Raw genomic sequence first — 21,035 nt, forward strand, 5'->3', positions numbered from 1 at the left:
CACTTCTTTGATATCTTGGCTGTATGATTAGAGTCATTGTCCTGCTAAACATGAATCGTCCTCCAGTTTGAGGCCAAGAGCGCTTTGGAGCAGGATGTCTCTGTACATTGCTGCATTCATCTTTCCCCTCAATCCTGACTAGTCTCCCAGTTCCTGCCACTGAAAAACATCCCCACAGCATGATGCTGCCACCACCATGCTTCACTGTAGGGACGGTGTCTGGTTTCCTCCAAACATGATGCCTGGCATTCACGCCAAAGAGTTCAATCTTTGTCTCATCAGACCAGAGAATTTTGTTTCTTATAGTCTTAGAGTCTTGCAGGTGCCTTTTGACAAACTCCAGGTGGGCTGCCATGTGCGTTTTCCTAAGGAGTGGCTTCTGTCTGGCCACTATACCCTACAGACCTGATTGGTGGATTGCTGCAGAGATGTTTGACCTTCTTGAAGGTTCTCCTCTCTTCATAGAGGAATGCTAAAGCTCTGACGGAGTGACCATCGGTTCTTTGTCACCTTCCTGACTAAAGCTCTTCTCCCTTGATGACCATCGGCCAGCTCAAGGAAGACTCCCGGTGGATCCAAACATCTTCCATTTACAGATGATGGAGGCCACTGTGCTCATTGGGACCTTCAAAGCAGCAGAAATGTTTCTGTACACTTCCCAAGATTTGTGCCTCAAGACAATCCTGTCTCAGAGGTCTACAGACAATTCCTTTGACTTCATGCTTGGTTTCTGCTCTGACATGCACTGTCAACTGTGGGACCTTATATGAAGACAGATGTGCGCCTTTACAAATCATGTCCAATCAAATGAATTTTCCCCAGGTGGACTCCAATTAAGCTGTAGAAACATCTCAAGGATCTTAGGTATATATATATATATATATATATATATATATATATATATATATATATATGCCAAAAACAAAAAAAAAATTCACATTGTCATTATGGGGTATTGTGTATAGAATTTTAAGGGAAAAAATGTATTTAATCCATTTTGGAATAAGGGTGTAAGATAACAAAATGTGGAAAAAGTAAGTGAAGCACTGTGAATACTTTCCAGATGCACTGTCAATGAATTTCAATGACAAGTTACTGCACAAACATTGTGATGATGTATTGTAGTCAAACAGTCACTAACTCAAGACATAAATCCATTAAAATATGTGTTTGCGTATTCAGTAATTTAAAATCATAATGCTCTTTAATGTCAAAGTGAAAATCTCAGTTTTGCAAAAAAAAAAAAAAAAAAAAAAAAAAAAAATCCACAAACTCATTAAAAAATTAAATGAAACTTTAAACTGCATAAACAACAGCCTGGCTTTCCCTGCATTATTCTTTAAAAAAGCAGAAAAGGTCTCTGAGGGGATCAAACAGGTTTTTGTTTCTTTTTTAGAGTCCAGCCAAAAAATTCTCACAAAATTGAGATCAACGGTGCTGTTTTAAACCATTCCTAGATCAACTTGAGTTCATGCTTGAGGTTGTTTTGCTCGAAAACAAATCTAAGTCTCTCAAGGTTTTCCTGAAGATTTTATTTCCTGTGTCTTGCTGTCACCATGCTTCACAATCAGCGTTGCATTTGTATCATCATTTGCAGTGTTTGGTTAACAGCAAATATGGCAAGCAGTCTTGTGTTCAAAAAACACAATTTGCTTTTGTTAGACCATTAAACTATGTTCAAGCTGATTTGACAGTCTCATGCATTTTGCAAACTCCTGTTGATTAACTCATTTTTTTTGTTGTTTTTTTTTTAACATCTTTCTCTATGTAACTCTACCATAAAGGTGTGGCTGGTTGCTGTAAGACTCCAATTACACACTGAATGTTGTGTGGGCCGCCAGAAGAGGAGGTACTGCTGGCCCACCACCAGAGGGCGCCCTGTCTGGAGTGCGGGCTCCAGGCACCAGAGGGCGCAGCCGCCTCACAGGAGCAGCCAGGGTGACAGCTGTCACGCATCACCTGCAACAGCTGTTACCAATCACCTGATCAGCAGGGGTACATCAGCAGGACAACGTCTCCACCTCTTTGCCGAGATATCGCTCTACCTGGAAGGTAACGTTCTCAGCTGACTGTGTGATCTTTCGACAGTAACCTTTTGTGACTTCTGTGCATTGTATAGCAGACTCTTTTTCCAACAAGAGGTGGAGGTAGTTTTCCTGCCGTGTGGATTGCTGGGTGCAAACGCGCCCACATTTAATTGTTTTTTTGTTCCTCGCCAGCAGTACCAGGTCCGACACGCGGAGGCAGTGGCCACCTGGGAGTTCGGGACTTGGCGGCTCCAGTATTCCCGGGGTCTGGTGCCGGAGGAAATCGTGTGGTTCCGGTTCTACTTTGGACAGACGTCTTCTATCTTCGAGCCTGCCCACACGACACCTTTTGTGATTTGGCCTTTTGTCTATTGTTGTAATCTGCTGTGTTTGTTGTGCTTATTCACAACAGTAAAGTGTTGTTATTTGACTTCCTCCATTGTCCGTTCATTTGCGCCCCCTGTTGTGGGTCCGTGTACCTACACTTTCCCAACAGGATATCTCGGCCAACGTCATGGACCCCGAGGGGCGTCAACCGGCCGTTGAACGGCCAATGGAAGAGCAGGGTGCACAGGCGTGTGCAGGAGGAATGATCGGTGAGTTGCAGCGAATCCTCACCGCTTTTACGGCTCGGCTGGATCTGATGACCGAGCAGAACGTCCTCCTTAACCGCAGGGTGGGGGCTCTCGCCGCGCAGGTGGAAGCGCGCCCTCAGGGCGCTGCTGCGGCTCCCCCTCCTGTCGATCCTGTGCGCATTAGTGATGTTCCACAGGTCGTTCAACGACCCCTCCCACCTTCCCCTGAAGCATACATAAGCCCTCCAGAACCGTACGGGGGTTGTGTGGAGACATGCGCGGACTTTCTCATGCAGTGTTCGCTCGTCTTCGCACAACGTCCCGTCATGTACGCGACTGATGCTAGTAAGATAGCTTATGTGATTAATCTGCTTCGCGGCGAGGCACGCGCTTGGGCTACAGCGCTCTGGGAGCAAAATTCACGGCTCCTTCTGACATATGATGGGTTTGTGAGGGAGTTCAGAACAGTGTTCGATCACCCAAATAGAGGAGAGACCGCTTCAGCCGTGCTGCTGTCAATGAGACAGGGGCACCAGAGCGCAGCTGCTTATGCAGTCGACTTCCGCATCGCGGCTGCGAGGTCCGGCTGGAATAGCACTGCCCTCCGCGCCGCCTCCGTAAACGGACTATCGTTGGTCCTGAAGGAGCACCTGGTGGCCAAGGACGAACCGCGGGATTTAGACGGGCTTATTGATCTCGTTATACGATTAGACAATCGGTTAGAAGAACGCCGTCGGGAACGAGACGAAGGGCGTGGCCGGGCACGCGCCGTCCCTCTCCCTTTCGGTTCAGATCGAGTTCCGCACTCCCAAAGCTCCACGGCCTCTACGCTCCGTGTGGTGACAGCTCCCCCTGCTGACGAAGCTATGGACACGAGCAGGGCCACATTTAGGGCACCAGATAGACAGAGGAGGCTGGCCCGCGGAGCGTGCTTTGTTTGTGGCTCAATAGAGCATCAAGTGAGGGACTGCCCCGAGCGGTTAAACACCAACGCCCGCCCCTAGACACTGGGTTAGGGGTGGGCCAAAACATTCACGTGGGACATACCCATATTGCCACACGACTCCCAGTGACAATCCTTTATGAGGATTTAACCCTGAAGGCCCCAGCACTGGTGGACACGGGCTCTGAAGGGAATATGTTAGACAGCAGATGGGCCAGGGAGATAGGGCTCCCTCTGGTGGCGCTTACCTCGCCTGTGCAGGTGCGGGCACTAGATGGCTCCCTACTCCCTCTAATCACACATAAGACACCACCAGTAACTCTGGTGGTGTCAGGAAATCACCGGGAGGAGATCGAGTTTTTTGTGACTCCTGCCACCTCCCGTGTGATTCTAGGGTTCCCCTGGATGTTAAAACACAATCCCCGGATCGATTGGCCGTCCGGGGTAGTGGTTCAGTGGAGCGAGACCTGCCATCGGGCATGTTTATGTTCCTCGGTTCCTCCCGGTTCCCAGGCTAAGGAGGAGGTCAGAGTCCCGCCCAATCTAGGGACGGTGCCGGTGGAGTACCATGACCTTGTGGATGTGTTCAGTAAGGATCTGGCGCTTACCCTTCCCCCCCACCGTCCGTACGATTGTGCCATTGATTTGGTTCCAGGCGTTGAGTTCCCGTCCAGCAGGCTGTACAACCTCTCACGACCTGAGCGCGAATCAATGGAGACCTACATCCGGGACTCTTTAGCCGCCAGGTTGATCCGGAATTCCACCTCCCCGATGGGTGCAGGTTTCTTTTTTGTGGGTAAAAAAGATGGCGGACTTCGTCCATGCATTGATTATAGGGGGCTGAACGAAATCACGGTTCGTAATCGATACCCGTTGCCCCTGTTGGATTCAGTGTTCACGCCCCTGCATGGAGCCCAAATATTCACTAAGCTAGATCTTAGAAATGCGTATCACCTGGTTCGGCTCCGGAAGGGAGACGAGTGGAAGACGGCATTTAACACCCCCTTAGGTCAATTTGAGTACCTGGTCATGCCGTTCGGCCTCACAAACGCCCCTGCGACGTTCCAAGCATTAGTTAATGATGTCTTGCGGGATTTCCTGCACCGATTCGTCTTCATATATCTAGACGATATACTCATCTTTTCTCCGGATCCTGAGACTCATGTCCGGCATGTACGTCAGGTCCTGCAGCGGTTGTTGGAGAACCGGCTGTTTGTGAAGGGCGAGAAGTGTGAGTTTTACCGCACATCTTTGTCCTTCCTGGGGTTTATCATCTCCCCCAACTCCGTCGCTCCTGATCCGGCCAAGGTTGCGGCGGTGAGAGACTGGCCCCAACCCACTAGCCGTAGGAAGCTGCAACAGTTCCTCGGCTTTGCTAATTTCTACAGGAGGTTCATTAAGGGCTACAGTCAGGTAGTTAGCCCCCTGACAGCCCTGACCTCACCAAAAGTCCCCTTCACCTGGTCGGATCGTTGCGATGCCGCGTTCAAGGAGTTGAAACGGCGCTTCTCGTCTGCACCCGTTCTGGTGCAGCCCGATCCTAGTCGCCAGTTAGTGGTTGAAGTGGACGCCTCGGACTCAGGGATAGGAGCTGTGCTTTCCCAGAGCGGAGAGGCCGATAAGGTCCTTCACCCGTGTGCCTATTTTTCCCGCAGGTTGACCCCGGCCGAACGGAACTATGACGTCGGCAATCGAGAACTCCTTGCGGTGAAAGAGGCTCTTGAAGAGTGGAGACATCTGTTGGAGGGAACGTCCGTGCCATTCACGGTTTTCACTGACCACCGGAACCTGGAGTATATCAGGACCGCCAAGCGGCTGAACCCCAGGCAAGCCCGCTGGTCACTGTTCTTCGGCCATTTTGACTTCCGGATCACCTACCGTCCCGGGACCAAAAACCAGAGATCAGATGCCTTGTCCCGGGTACATGAAGATGAAGTCAAAGCGGAGTTGTCGGATCCACCGGAACCCATCATCCCGGAGTCCACTATCGTGGCCACCCTCACCTGGGACGTAGAGAGAACCGTCCGGGAGGCCCTGGCACGAAGCCCGGACACCGGAACTGGGCCGAAGAACAAACTATACGTCCCACCAGAAGCTAGGGCTGCAGTCCTGGACTTCTGTCACAGCTCCAAGCTCTCCTGTCATCCAGGGGTGCGAAGAACCGTGGCAGTTGTCCGGCAGCGCTTCTGGTGGGCGTCCCTAGAGGCCGACGTCCGGGATTATATCCAGGCCTGCACCACCTGCGCCAGGGGCAAGGCTGACCATCGCAGGGCATCAGGACTACTCCAGCCACTGCCTGTGCCTCATCGCCCCTGGTCCCACATCGGCCTGGATTTTGTCACGGGCCTCCCGCCGTCCCAGGGTAACACCACCATCCTCACGGTAGTGGATTGATTCTCCAAGGTGGCCCACTTCGTGCCAAGGCGGCCCACTTCGTGGCCCTCCCGAAGCTCCCAACAGCCCAGAAGACAGCGGACCTCCTGGTCCACCACGTCGTCCGGCTGCATGGGATTCCAACAGACATCATCTCCGATCGCGGTCCCCAGTTCTCCTCGCAAGTCTGGAGGAGCTTCTGCCGGGAACTGGGGGCCACGGTGAGTCTCTCGTCCGGGTACCACCCTCAGACCAACGGGCAAGCAGAACGGGTAAACCAGGAGGTGGAACAGGCCTTGCGCTGCGTGACTGCCGCGCACCCGGCGGCCTGGAGTACCCATTTGGCCTGGATCGAGTATGCCCATAACAGCCAGGTGTCTTCAGCCACCGGCCTCTCCCCTTTTGAGGTGTGTCTGGGGTATCAGCCCCCGTTGTTTCCGGTGGTTGAGGGAGAGGTCGGTGTGCCCTCGGTCCAGGCCCACCTACGGAAGTGCCGTCGGGTGTGGTGTGCCGCCCGTTCTGCTTTGCTAAAGGCCCGGACGAGGGCAAAAGCCCATGCAGACCGTCGGCGGACCCCGGCCCCTGCGTATCGGCCAGGGCAGGAGGTGTGGTTATCCACAAAGGACATTCCCCTCAAAGTGGACTCCCCCAAGCTACAGGACCGTTACATCGGCCCCTTCAAGATCCTTAAGGTCATCAGTCCAGCCGCAGTGAGGCTTCAGCTTCCGGCCTCACTGCGGATCCATCCTGTGTTTCATGTGTCCCGAGTTAAACCGCATCACACCTCACCCCTCTGTACTCTGGGTCCGGCGCCGCCTCCTGCCCGGATCATCGATGGCGAGCCGGCTTGGACTGTACGCCGGCTCTTGGATGTCCGTAGGATGGGCCGGGGCTTCCAGTATTTGGTGGACTGGGAGGGGTACGGTCCCGAAGAACGCTCCTGGGTGAAGAGGAGCTTCATCCTGGACCCGGCCCTCCTGGCGGATTTCTAGGCGCCCGTTGAGGGGGGGGTCCTGTTGTGTGGGCCGCCAGAAGAGGAGGTACTGCTGGCCCACCACCAGAGGGCGCCCTGTCTGGAGTGCGGGCTCCAGGCACCAGAGGGCGCAGCCGCCTCACAGGAGCAGCCAGGGTGACAGCTGTCACGCATCACCTGCAACAGCTGTTACCAATCACCTGATCAGCAGGGGTACATCAGCAGGACGACGTCTCCACCTCTTTGCCGAGATATCGCTCTACCTGGAAGGTAATGTTCTCAGCTGACTGTGTGCTCTTTCGACAGTAACCTTTTGTGACTTCTGTGCATTGTATAGCAGACTCTTTTTCCAATGAGAGGTGGAGGTAGTTTTCCTGCCGTGTGGATTGCTGGGTGCAAACGCGCCCACATTTAATTGTTTTTTTGTTCCTCGCCAGCAGTACCAGGTCCGACACGCGGAGGCAGTGGCCACCTGGGAGTTCGGGACTTGGCGGCTCCAGTATTCCCGGGGTCTGGTGCCGGAGGAAATTGTGTGGTTCCGGTTCTACTTTGGACAGACGTCTTCTATCTTTGAGCCTGCCCACACGACACCTTTTGTGATTTGGCTTTTTGTCTATTGTTGTAATCTGTTGTGTTTGTTGTGCCCATTCACAACAGTAAAGTGTTGTTATTTGACTTCCTCCATTGTCCGTTCATTTGCGCCCCCTGTTGTGGGTCCGTGTACCTACACTTTCCCAACACTGAAAAAATGATTCTTTGGATCAACTTTAAAAAAATTGATGTGATTTGTTACAGCTAATTTTTTTAGTTTCTCACAATGTATATTTATGATTTGGTCAAGTGATTCCAGCAGATTTAAACTGGAAACCACAATTTTCCATTAGACCAATGTAAATAAGTACTTTGAATGAAGTGCACTGATGTTTCACTTTTTTCAGTTACTGAAGCTTGTAACTCCTTCAGAGCTGCCCTAGGTGTCTTGCTGGCTTCCTTCCCTAGTCTCCTGAATACACAGTCAGTCACTCATTTTCTAAGGAAAAAGTGCTTCAGAAAGAGTTACAGCAGTATCCTTCTCTTAACATTTTAATGACTGGCTGAACTCCAAGGCATATTCAGTGACTCAGAAATTTTCTTGACAAACTTGTTCTTTCCTTAAATGTGTTTCTGCAGAGTTTTGTGGCGTATTCTTTTATTCCACCGTAATGAGGATTGGCACTGACATCACAGGTTAAGGGCTGTGGACCAACGTTAAAAATAGTGGCAGTGAAGCTTTCTGTAATTTAACTGTTCTTCTGGATAGAAAAATCACTCAAAATTACAATTTCCTATATTACTTTCCAACAGATCAGGAGAAGAGAGGAAAAAGCTATGAAGAATGAAAACAACATATGGCCACTTTCACCTGCATAAATAATATACAAATTATGAATGTTTATAAGTACAATGAGTTTCTTGAGTTGAAAGCTGGAACAGTCAATGTTTCAAATATTCTTTCCACTACACAAAATGAAAATATTTACTTTATATGACACCTAAATAGATCCTTGTCATTTGATATGTTATTAGACAGGTCTTTCTTCACAGAACAAGAAGCAGAAAACAGTGGGGCTGTGTCCACAGGCAGGTGAGGCGCTGAGATTTCTGAGCTCAGCGAAAGCCGTTGAGGACCGAAAGCAGAGTGCGTGGTAGCACATGCCTGCCTTCCTCAATCCATCAAACCACTGCAATAGGAACTTATCCAATTCTTTACCTGACAGCACTTTTACAGCTACTAGAGATGTCCCAGAGAACACAGAGTAAGCTTCTAATTGGGTTATGGCATACTGCATTTAGCTTCCTTATATCATGGATGCATATTTACAAAATTACTGTGTAATTGCTAAATGAAGCAAAACACATGGAAACAAAATGAACAGTAAATGGAACCAAACTGCATGAAAAATGACATCATGCAATGGACTATTTTACTAAACTGTGATAAAATAATCTATGCCACCTGACATTAAATCTGCCAATCAAATGACAAGGATCTATTTACTCTCTTTGGTTAGGGTTCCATTAGTTTTGCACATGTTGACACTAACTTTCAGCCTATTATTTTTTTAAGGTAACATATTATACAAAATGCACACAACCATTGTTTTCAAATAATTATGTGCCATTAGCCTGCCTATAAATTCCACAAAATGAGAACAGCTTCTCTCGCAGCCTCTCTTTTTTTTTTTGTTCACCTTTCACAAAATGTGTGCCCTGGACGACGTCATCTGAAGAAAGACCACCTCCAAGTATGTAACACTCCCAAAGCTAGGTGTTCATTCCACAGAGTGTGTCTCGCAAACACCTACCTGCGCACATCAGAAAGCCCAATCCACATTCACTCCCAGAGAGGGGATGTGGATTGGGTTTGTGGAATTAAACCACCTTTTGTGAGCAGGTCTGAATCAGACTAGTTTATAGGCAAGCTAAAATCTTGGAGTAGACTTTTAAGCCCCTTTCACACCGGGGCTGCTCCCAGTTGCTTCATGTGGTGTCATGACGTCAGGTGCACGCAGCAGGGGGCAGAGAGAAGGTGAAAACGCAGCCTGCAGGTTCTCTGCACAGAGAAGTCAAAGCACACAGTTTGGCTGCAGACAGACTGTGCACGCTGATTTCTCTTCTACTTTATATTTGTTCTTGTGCAGAGCTGCGCTCTGAGTTCTGTTCTAGTTTATCTTTCCTCCTTTGACTGCGATATGCGCGCGCAAACCATCCTTAAGCAAATGTGGAGATGTCTGGAGTTCTATTCGATGTTGACAGGTCCTGTCTCATGACTTATGTCTTTTTTTGTCCTTTTTTTTTTTAACTGTGATGTGAGAGTTTGAACAACAAGGAACTGATGCCTGCAGCCAGACTTTTTTTCTTTTAATTGTTCACATGTGCGCACGTGAACGAACGTCCATGAGTGGACTAGAGATGTCCGGACTTTTTATTGGATATTTCTGGCAATCAATCAGTCTGTGAGGAGGACTTTTATGGATTTTATTTAAACACATTTGTGAGAGAAGAAGCTGCAGCTGCTTCTCAGTGCGTCTCTTCACCAGATAGCTCCACACAGAGAAGGAGCTGAGCTGCAATCAGCATTTTTTTCTGTGGTCTTTTTTTCCAGCATGTAGTTTTTACTGCATTAAGTACACGGTATCAAAACAATCCTGCGTGATTTATACTGCGGGAACAATGGAGCACAGCAGGAATTATAAATTGGCTTCCGAGTCACGCCGGGTAACGCCTCTTTGCCCAGACTTGCGCTGGAACCACTTCCTTTCTGTGTCGAGCACAGGACGCCAAAAAAATTAAACAGGTTTAATTTTTTGGCACCCAACTTGCTTCCTCCTTTGCGCCCCTCGCGCTGTTGTGGCGCCGAGCTGCATCATCTCGGCACTGAGTTGCTTCCACGCGGCGTCGTCATAATGACGCACGGCACAACTGGGAGCAACCGGGAGCACCCCTGGTGTGAAAGGGGCTTTAGCAACAAAATTTCAAAGACATGTTTTGGGGCCCTATGAGATCTGCACAAACTTGTTGAAAAGGAATATAATATGGAAACTTTATACAAAGCACTCAAGATCTGTATGGGGATCATAGAGTGCATCCGGCATTCACAGTGCTTCACTTTTTCCACATTTTGTTATGTTACAGCCTTATTACAAAATGAAGTAAATACGTTTTTTTTATTTTAAATTCTATTCACAACACCCCATAATGACATGATTTTTTTTTTTTGTAAATTCAGTAAAAATAAGAAACTAAGAAATCGCATGTACCTAAGTATTCACACCCTTTGCTCAGTACTTTGTTGATGCACCTATGGCAGCAGTTACAGCCTCAAGTCTTCTTGAATATGATGCCACAAGCTTGTCGCACCTACTTTTGGGCAGTTTTTAGTCAGCACCTTTCAAGACCCATCAAGGTGGATGGGGAGCGTCCAGGTAGGTCAGGCCTCATACATCCGCCTAATCCTGAATAAGTCAGAACATGATGGAAGAAAATTCTCTTCCTTAAACATTTCACAGGAAAACTACAACTTTATCATCTTTTCTGAATCTGATTGAACATCTTCAGCGATGTTCAATCAGATTCAGGTCTGGGCTCTGTCTGGACCACTCAAGGACATTCACAGAGTTGTCCTGAAGCCACTCCTTTGATATCTTGGCTGTGTGCTTAGAGTCACTGTCCTACTGAAAGATGAACTGTCACCCCAGTCTGAGGTCAAGAGTGCTCTGGAGCAGGTTTTCATCCAGGATGTCTGTACATTGCTGCATTCATCTTTCCCTCAATCCTGACTAGTCTCCCAGTTCCTCCACTAAAATTCTTCTCCACAGCACAATGTCTGTGCCACTATGCTTCACTGTATGGACGGTGCCTGGTTTCCTCCAAACATGATGCCTGGCATTTATGCCAAAGAGTTCAATCTTTGTCTCATCAGACCAAAGAATTTTGTTTCTCATGGTCTGAGTGTCCGTTAGGTGCCTTTTGGCAAACTCCAGGCAAGCTGCCATATACCTTTTACTAAAGAGTGCCTTCCATCTGGCCACTCTACCATACAGGCCTGATTGGTGGATTGCTGCAGAGATGGTTGCCCTTCAGGAAAGTTCTCCTCTCGCTACAGAGGAATGCTGGAGTTCTGACAGAGTGACCAATGGGTTCTTGGTCACCTCCCTGACTAAGGCCCTCCTCCCTTAATTCCTCAGCTTAAACAGGTGGTCAGCTCTAGGAAGAGTTCTGGAGATTTGCAAAAATCAAAAACAACAAACAAAACAATACTCAAAAACACTTTCTTCACATTGTCATTATGGGGTATTGTGTGTAGAATTTTGAGTAAAAAAAAATATTTAATTCATTTTGGAATAAGGCTGTAACATAAAATGTAGAAAAAGTGAAGCGCAGTAAATACTTTCTGGATGTACTGTATGTGACCAGACTTTTTTAAAGCGCAGCCACTAATTCTCAAGGGGACTGAGGTCTAGACGCTGGCTTGACCACTCAAGGGCACCAACATTATCATCACATTGTATCAATCTAAATACATTACAATACTACTGCTCTGGCCAACATGGTTGCCCAAACTGAGTTCATCTTTGTTTAGCCAGTCTAAAAATAGGAAACATTCCCTTTTAGAGAACAGTTATTCCTGGGTTCCAGGTGCAATGGACTGCAGTGAAATGCCTGGCTTGTTTATTCTGCTTCCACTCAGGCTTACCAGAGCGAGAGCCTTTGCAGCTTCCTTGTGATCCTTTGTTACTGCCGAGGCTGTCACCCCTGGTAAGGATAGAGATGCCAGAGAAACTGCTGGCCTTAGTGACAGGCGGTCGCAGGGTGCGGTTGGAGCTGTCTGAATCAGTGCTGCTCCAGGGCCGCGGTTCCAGGCACTTCATGTCACTGTCGGTACTGCTTTGACGACTGCTGGATGCCCGACTAGAGCTCTCACGGTTTCCTCTGTGAAAAGTCAGAACACAGAGGAAAATAGAGACACAGAGGTGAAAGAAGAGATAAAACAAGGGATGAAATAACAGGTAGAGTCATAGCACAAGTGAAATTAGCAAGTGAGACGTGCAGAAATCCCAAAGTAGATGGATGTACATTAGTAAGCCATGGAACAGAGAGAAAGGAAAAATATGCAGAGGAAAATTTGAAGAAGAATGTAGATGATGTACATGTGGAAGATAAAGAACAAGATAGGAGGAGGAGCAAAAGGGTGTGTACACAGTGAGGTTATTGAGGATCAAAATGTGACAGACTTTCAAACAGACCATTCAACAAAGATGCATGTTGATTGTTTAAAATGAAACCACAATACGAGTCAGGCAACAGACCACTGAACAATATAACCCAGAGCACAGACATCCAATCAATCCCCACATATACACCCAAACACAACCAAAGAGGGACAAAAAACATGCATGCGGAATAGATGCTCCAGACAATCAACACTGTCATGAATATTTCAAAGTTAATGCGAAAATTGCATTATGTTCACCCACAAACCACACAAGAAAGGAGACATTTACAACAAGGAACATTTTCACATAAAAAAACATAATGAGTACTTGCATAACTGTTTTTGCTTTAATAGGGGTGGAAAAACATGCACTTAAAACACACTACATTGTAGACAAAAGGGCATACAAAGAAAGACACATACACCTGTAGATTCATACCAGATGTTAATAAACAAGAGTAAAATATACTTCAACACTATCGCACACTATGAAGTATTCACTGGTTCGCCACCATGGTTCTTTAAACTAGATTACTGTAGACACGCTCACTGCCTTTGTGGTGTGCTGTGATGTTGTCAACCTGGATAATGGCAGATGCCAAACCAATGATCACATGTAAGAGCAATTACATAAAATGCCACAATCACAACTAAAAGAAGGAGTTTGCTCTCGACACAACATTAAAAACGGTCATAAATTAAGGTAAAAGGAAAGTGATGGCAATGACTTCAGATACAAGTAGCTCTTGTATTAATAAAAATATAACATAAAAAAAAAAAAAGTGTGATTTGGTATTGGCATTAATGTAGACCAAAAAACAAAACAAAAAAAAACAAAAACAGCTTGCAAACACAAAAACGATTCTGCACTGAGGACAGCGGAGACAAAACAGTTATGTCCGTTCTGAACACTTATTTTTCCATTATGCTTGAGCAAAAGTATAAACAGCATGTCCATACAGAGGGAACATGAATAAATGAATTTTAAATGAAGGGGTGATGCTGGGAATCCCAATTAGGAAATGGTATTTACAGCAATACTATAAAGGTTGTAACACACTAGTGACAGTGTATGGAGTTAAAATTGTCTCATTAATATTTGTAAATGCACACAGGGTGATCTACAAATAATCACTGATTTGCAAATGTGTTCAGATATCCACAAATGCAAATTTCATATTTGTAACTGTAAATTGGTCTGTAAAGCGAGTCGAGTCTTATCTTAAGTTAAGACAACAAAAGTTGTTTGTACTTACATTAGATGATGGCGACTGCTCTCCTTGTCCGTCCATGTCTGTCCAGCTCATATCAGAAGTCAAGATGAGTCAAATGGCTGAAATCTAAAAAGACGGCTGTGTAATGAATGGAACCATACTGCCATCTAGTGGATATCCAGTTCGCGTGAGTGTGTCTTTGCGAATCAGTAGGCATTTTTTTGTGGATCTGTGTGGATTTTGCGAAAAGTTACGTCAGAGGAAAGCGATGAATGCGTGTAATTGGTGATCCACAAATGCTGAAAACTGAATTCACAAATACAATTTCCAGTTTTTTTTTTCCAATTTTTTTTCCAATTTTTGTTTTTTTTTACAAATTAAGTTTTATATTTGCAAATACAACATTATTTGCAAAGACCAATTTGCAAGTTACAAATATGAAATTTGCATTTGTGGATATCTGAACACATTTGCAAATCAATGATTATTTGTAGATCACCCTGTGTGCATTTACAAATATTAATAAGACAATTTTAACCCCATAACAGTGAGTGGAGTTTGAAGGTGGTTACTGTTGATTAATATTTCTAAAAGACTTATTAATGAAGGAAGTATTCCAAGTCCTCTCTCTACACAACATATTTTAAGGAATGGGAGGCTGTAACGCTTCTCTCTAAAGGCAAAGCGCATGTACATTTTATTCTGCACACAAAGATTAGTGGATGCTACAGCACTACAGTAATACAATACAGTACAGTAATTTCAGGATAAATATCCCAACGCTAAACAGAACCAGAATGCATAATGTGCCACTTGATAATAAGGAGTATATATTTAGAAAAGTAGCAACAGTTACATTATACTAATTTTGAATTAACTAGCATTAGGAAATATTGCAGAGAAAATACAAATGATCACATATGAGGAAAACAACTTATGCACAGGCCCGCGATCCAGAGTGCACACTTTATATTATCTCGTCTCTCAGAAGTGTACTCCTTAATCCTGCAAAGTATATAAAGATCAAGTAAATCCTGAAAAATACAAAGATTTCAAATACTGTGACGATCAGCCTGGATTTTCTGCCTGTAGTTCAACGCACATATCACAATCTGAATGTGGACATGGCACAGAGAGGAAAGAGTGCTGCTGCAAAGTCTACACTACAAGCACACCTTAACTGCTTCACTTTAAAACTCCACTATGGCAGAATAAAAAGACATTATTTAAAATAAAACAAAAGAGTCCAATTACCTATGGACCTGACTGTAGTTTCACCTACTTACAGCTAGAGCATTCACATTTGATTCAATAAGTCCCAGGTTTGATGAACCAGAGAAGTGTTACTTTTTATATGTTCACGACAAATCTCCCACCTGAAACATGGCAATTCATGTTTGAGATATGTGGTATTAACAGGATAGGGTTAAAACTTTGATTTGATAAAAATAAATAAAATAATTAATTCAGAATATATTCATCATGAAAACTGGTGCTTCCATGAAGGATTAAACCAAGGATGTAATTCCATAGTCTTTTTTATAACAGTGCACTACACTGAATGAAATGCAGAGGTTGAAACTTTAAGTAGTTGAAACCATGCAGCCTAAAAAATGTAGACATAGTGACGCCCGATCCTGTCACTGTGGCCAACTGTCTGCAGCAACAGGCCCACTATCATAGCCACAGCCTTTGTTTGTTTTAAATTCAACTACAGTTCATTGCTTCAATAATTGTGTCTAGTGTGCAACAGGTGACCGTTTACAAAAACTACAAGACTAAGTCAACCACAAAACAAACAAGTCATTGTGGAAGCAATGCAGTTTCTTTATATCAAAATGTAATGACAGTGGATGGGTGGAAAAATAAGGACATCAACTGGTCCCCAGTGATACCACAAAGCAGCCATGCATGGGCCATGGGAAGCCCCACGGTGCAGTGCTGAAATAGCCATCAATCAGCCAACTATGTCAAGCATAAATATATATACATATAGATATATATATAAAAAACACCACAAGTCACCATTATCACCAAACCACTTTTAAAAATGGGCATAACAACATACAAGTCAAAGGCAGCAGCAACCCAATACCTAAAGATCTGCCTCTTCTTTTGAGAGCTAGAGCAGTAGCCCTCAGTGGACAGTCTGTTGGGATCAACATTGGGAGAAAATGCTAGGGTTACTGGTGTGGAGAACAAGAGAGGATTTTGGGAAGAGTAAGGTAGGCAGTTGACAAGAAAAGGTGGGAGATTGAGGCAGGCACAACTTTCAGCACTCAGAGGGAAAAAATGCAGACAAAGCAGAAATTATAACTGTTGAAAGGCCCAAGCCTCCGCTTTCTGTCCATCAGTGTATTTAACCCTAAACTGTCAACCTCAATGGCCATGGAGGAGGCTGACTGCAACCACTGTGTGAGCTAACCCATTTTCCCACTACCCAAAATCTTTCTCAAAGAGAGTACGTACCTCATCAGCTTCTACATAAATGCATCATAACCCCCTTTTAAATGCAAGCTATTTAAATTTGGCACAGGAAAGAATATCAGCCAGTGCATTTAATTCATTTATCTGGGTCTGAATAGGTATGCAGTGTTTGAAATACCATACAATTCTACTGACGAGTAAACTTTGCAGGTCCTTCCTGAAATACAACAATGTAGGAATTGGACGACAGAACTGTGCACCAATTACACTCTCTAATCAGAAAATAAACTTACCTGTTGTCATTGATGTATCCATTTTGAGAGGACTGCAAAACAAAAGACACCTGCAAATTATGAAAAGCTTAGTTCATCCATCATAGAAACGACACCATAACCCTGTGATAAAAACAGATATATCAATATATACATACACAGCATCACCGCTATTTGAATGGCATACACTACTCTACAAAAATAAATAGTTGCTCTGTTAACCTGGCTCTTTCAGAATTTCAGACATTACACCTGTTAATGATTGTATTACAAAACCCCAATTCCAATGAAGCTGGGACGTTGTGTAAAGTGTAAATAAAAACAATACAATGATTTTCAAATCCTCTTCAACCTATATGCAATTGAATCCACCACAAAGACAAGATATTTAATGTTCAAACTGATAATCTTTATTGTTTTTGTGCAAATATTTGCTCATTTTGAAATGGATGCCTGCAACATGTTTCAAAAAAGTTGGGACAGTGGTATGTTTACCACTGTGTTACATCACCTGAGTGTTCCTGAGCCTAAGTGGTAAGATCCTTTACACAATGATGTCAGTTTTTAATGCAGTGCCACCTGAGGGATCAAAGGTCACGGGCATTTAATGTTGGTTTTCGGCCTTGCCGCTTATGTCTACAAAGTTCTCCAGATTCTCTGAATCTTCTGATTATATTATGGACTGTAGATGATGGAATCCCTAAATTCCTTGCAACTGAACGTTGAGAAACACTGTTCTTAAACTGTTGGACTATTTTTTCCACGCAGTTGTTCACAAAGTGGTGATCCTCACCCCATCTTGCTTGTGAACAGCTAAGCCTTTTGGGGATGTTCCTTTTGATTGTTACAAGCGCAAAGTTCAGAAGCCAGCATCTGTGATGTATGGGCGTGTGTTAATGTCCATGGCATGGGCAACTTACACATCTGTGATGGCACCATCAATGCTGAAAGGTACGTCGGTAAAGCGGTATGCAGACCACCTCTTGGAAAATCTGACCACAATGTGATTCATCTTTTGCCTAAATACAAAGCTGTGGCCAAAAGAATTAAAACCGTTAATAAGCAGGTACAGGTGTGGTCCGAGGAAAGCAAAGAGCAACTCAGAGACTGTTTTGATGAAACAAACTGGGACATTTTCTTTGAATCCTGTCTGGATGGAGATGAACTCACTAACACCATCACATCTTATATTAAGTTCTGTGAGGATAACGTGTCAGAGACTAAAACTGTGAAAATATTCCCAAATAACAAACCCTGGGTGTCCAAACAATTGAAAATCTGTCTTAATGAAAAGAAGGCAGCCTTCTGCTCTGGTAATGTGCAATTAATGCAGGAAAAAAGGAGACAGCTGAGAGGGAATATATTTAAGGCAAAAACTGAGTACAAGAATAAAGTAGAAAGTAAATTTTTCAGTGGCAATATAAAACAAGCCTGGGAAGGTCTAAATACACTGATGGGCAAATCCAGTAAGAAATGTGATGCTCTTACAACCATGAATCAATGTTCTGTTGATGAGTTAAACTGTTTGTTGATGAGTTAAACCGTTTCTTCTGTAGATTTGATAAAGTGGATGATAAACAGGAATGTGATGAGATCTGTAAAAATCTTCCAGCAGGAGCTCCCACAGCTATCACTGAGGATGACGTGGCTAAAAGTCTTTCTAAACTGAAGCCAAACAAGGCCACTGGCCCAGATGGCCTGAAAGCCCGTCTACTCAAAGACTGTGCTCCTCAATTAAAAGGAGTCTTTTCCAGATTGTTCAATTCCCTTCTTGTCACAGGAGTGCCCAAATCTTGGAAATTCTCCATAATAAGGCCTATACCAAAAAAGCCAGGGGCAAGCAAACTTGAAGATTTTCGGCCCATTGCCATAACCTCCATATTATGTAAAACTATGGAGAGAGTTTTAGTTGACGTCCTGACCACCACAGTGGTCAGTGAACTAGACCCTCTGCAGTTTGCCTATAAGAGGGACAGAGGTACTGATGATGCCGGATTGATCTTGCTGGACATGATCTCAAAGCAGCTTTCACTTGCTAAAGCATATGCTCAGGTTTTGTTTGTAGACTTCAGTGCAGCTTTTAATTCTATGAAATTACATATTCTTCTGAAAAGGCTGGCTGATTTAAATGTTGAAAAGGGCCTGATGCTCTGGATCAGAGACCTTCTGTCTTGTCGCCCTCAAAGAGTTTGTGCTAACAACATTCTGTCAGGAGAGCTCATCATAAGCACTGGCTGCCCACAGGGTAGCGTTCTTTCACCTCTGCTCTTCTCTCTTTTTACAAACGAATTTGCAGTTAATGACACAAACTTTAAACTGATTAAATACACGGATGACATGGCCCTAGTCGGCCTGCTACAGAAGTGTGACTCCTCTGGCGAAGCCTCCTATCTCGCTCACACTAAGGCTCTTGAAGCTTGGTGTCTCGACAGCCAGCTGGAAATCAACGTGTCTAAGACAAAGGAGCTTGTTTTTCACACAAAACAAGAACTGACCGTGCAGCCAGTTTCACTCGATGGCCAGCTTGTTGAAACGATTGAAACTTTTAAATTTACACTGACAGGATGAGGAGGAAAGCTCAGAGAGTCCTGGCAGACAGGTCTCATCCTCTGTCCTGTCCGTTTGAGCTCTTGAAGTCTGGGAGGCGCTACAGAGCTCCTCTGGCCAAAGGTTCTTTCAAAAAATCTTTTATACCAAATGCCGTCACCATAATGAACTCAAAAAAGTGACCACTCCACAGATTAAACCTGAACTGCTTTACTTCTGTTTCATTTGATTTTATTAGATCTTACTGTACGTTTTATTTATCTTACTAGGTCTTATTCTATTTCTTCTTTTACTTCCATGTATTTTATGTATCATATTTTTGTTTTATTCGTGTGTTTGTATGAATGTTTTATGACTGTTTTTTTTTGTCTTTTTTGTGCTGGTGAGCCAAAGACAATTTTCCACATCAGTGGACAATAAAGAATTATTCTATTCTATTCTATCCAGGTTTTGGAGCAACACATGCTGCCATCCACGCAATGTCTTTTTCAGGGATGTCCCTATTTATTTCAGCAAGACCATACCAAGCCACATTCTGCACGTGTTACAACAGAAGAGTGCGGGTACTAGACTGGCCTGCCTGCAGTCCAGACATGTCGCCCATTGAAAATGTGCAGCGCATTATGAAGCGCAAATATTATAATGGAAAAATTATAAAAGAAGATATCCCTAATTGAATTTTCATCAAGCAAGAATGGGAAAGAATTCCACCTACAAAGCTTCAACAACTAGTGTCCTCAGTTCCCAAACGCTTATTGAGTGGTGTTAGAAGGAAAGGTGATGTAACAGTTGTAAACATACCACTGTCCCAACTTTTTTGAAACATGTTGCAGGCATCCATTCAAAATGAGAAAATATTTGCACAAATACAATAACGTTTATCAGTTTGAACATTAAATATCTTGCCTTTGTGGTGTATTCAATTTAATATTTAGGTTGAAGAGGATTTGCAAATCGTGTTCTGTTTTTATTTATATTTTACACAACATCCCAACTTCATTAGAATTGGGGTTGTATGAGGTTCATATATAGATATTATTTATCTTTTCTATTGTTTCAGCCCATGCCTCAGTGATGGTCAGTAACATGTATGTAATGGAGGAGTTCTACTCCTTTTCCTCAGTGCTTGATGGCTATCGCAGAAGGAACATCAGATAACACCAGTGGCACTGTCAGGGTTGGTTACCACAGTTTTACTGGTACCTACGGATCTGACGATTGGGGTGAAAGTGGATTAATGAGCCTTCTGTGAATATGTCACAGCATGGCATATGTGGACACACACCTCCTCCAGTTCCAGCAACATACCCAGCAACACATAGAGCATGGACATTCACTCTCCCACCTCCCCCACCCACCACACTGTAGCAGAACCCACAATATCAAGGACTTCCATACCAGAGCCCCCTTCCTCTCTCCCCGCCCCCACAGCTCTGCATATTTATGAAGATGAGGTGCGAAAGCAGTTTAGGAATGTAAAAGCTCGCAAAGCTCCTGGGCCAGATGGTGTCTCACCTGCAACTCAGACACTGTGCTAATGAGCTTGCCGCAGTGTTTACAGACATATTCAACTCCTCAATGGAGGCTTGCCACGTGCCTGTTTCAAAACATCCATCATTGTTCCTGTTACCAAGAAACCGAGGATCACTGGACTCAATGACTACAGACAGGTGGCACTGACTTCTGTAGTCATGAAGTCATTTGAGCGTCTGGTTCTGTCCCATCTCAAATCTCTCACGGCCTCCCTCCTGGACCCCAAGCAGTTTGCTTACAGAAACAATAGGTCTGGGGATGATGCCATCAATCTGGCATTGCACTTCGTTCTGCAGCATCTGGACTCCCCGGGAACCTAGGCTCGTATCCTGTTTGTGGACTTCAGTTCTGCCTTCAATACCATCCTCCCAGATCTTCTCCAGGATAAGCATTGCC

At 44.7% G+C, this 21,035-nt stretch overlaps 1 protein-coding gene across 8 annotated transcripts in view; it reads right to left on the minus strand.

Annotated features, from left to right (window-relative positions):
- Positions 1–21,035, minus strand: part of LOC117506605 (R3H domain-containing protein 2) — a 207,404-nt gene that overhangs the window by 54,069 nt on the left and 132,300 nt on the right. For 5 of the 8 annotated variants that reach the window (XM_034166122.1, XM_034166126.1, XM_034166119.1 and 2 more), the window contains 3 exons: positions 16,581–16,630; positions 15,956–16,009; positions 12,128–12,363 (listed from right to left, as the gene is read on the minus strand). In XM_034166122.1, coding sequence (XP_034022013.1) covers positions 12,128–12,363; positions 15,956–16,009; positions 16,581–16,630 — 340 coding nt within the window. The remainder of the gene's footprint in view (positions 1–12,127; positions 12,364–15,955; positions 16,010–16,580; positions 16,631–21,035) is intronic. The other 3 variants (XM_034166125.1, XM_034166127.1, XM_034166123.1) reach the window with 1 other exon arrangement.

Source organism: Thalassophryne amazonica, chromosome 3, assembly GCF_902500255.1.
Source record: "Thalassophryne amazonica chromosome 3, fThaAma1.1, whole genome shotgun sequence".
Lineage (NCBI taxonomy): Eukaryota > Metazoa > Chordata > Actinopteri > Batrachoidiformes > Batrachoididae > Thalassophryne > Thalassophryne amazonica.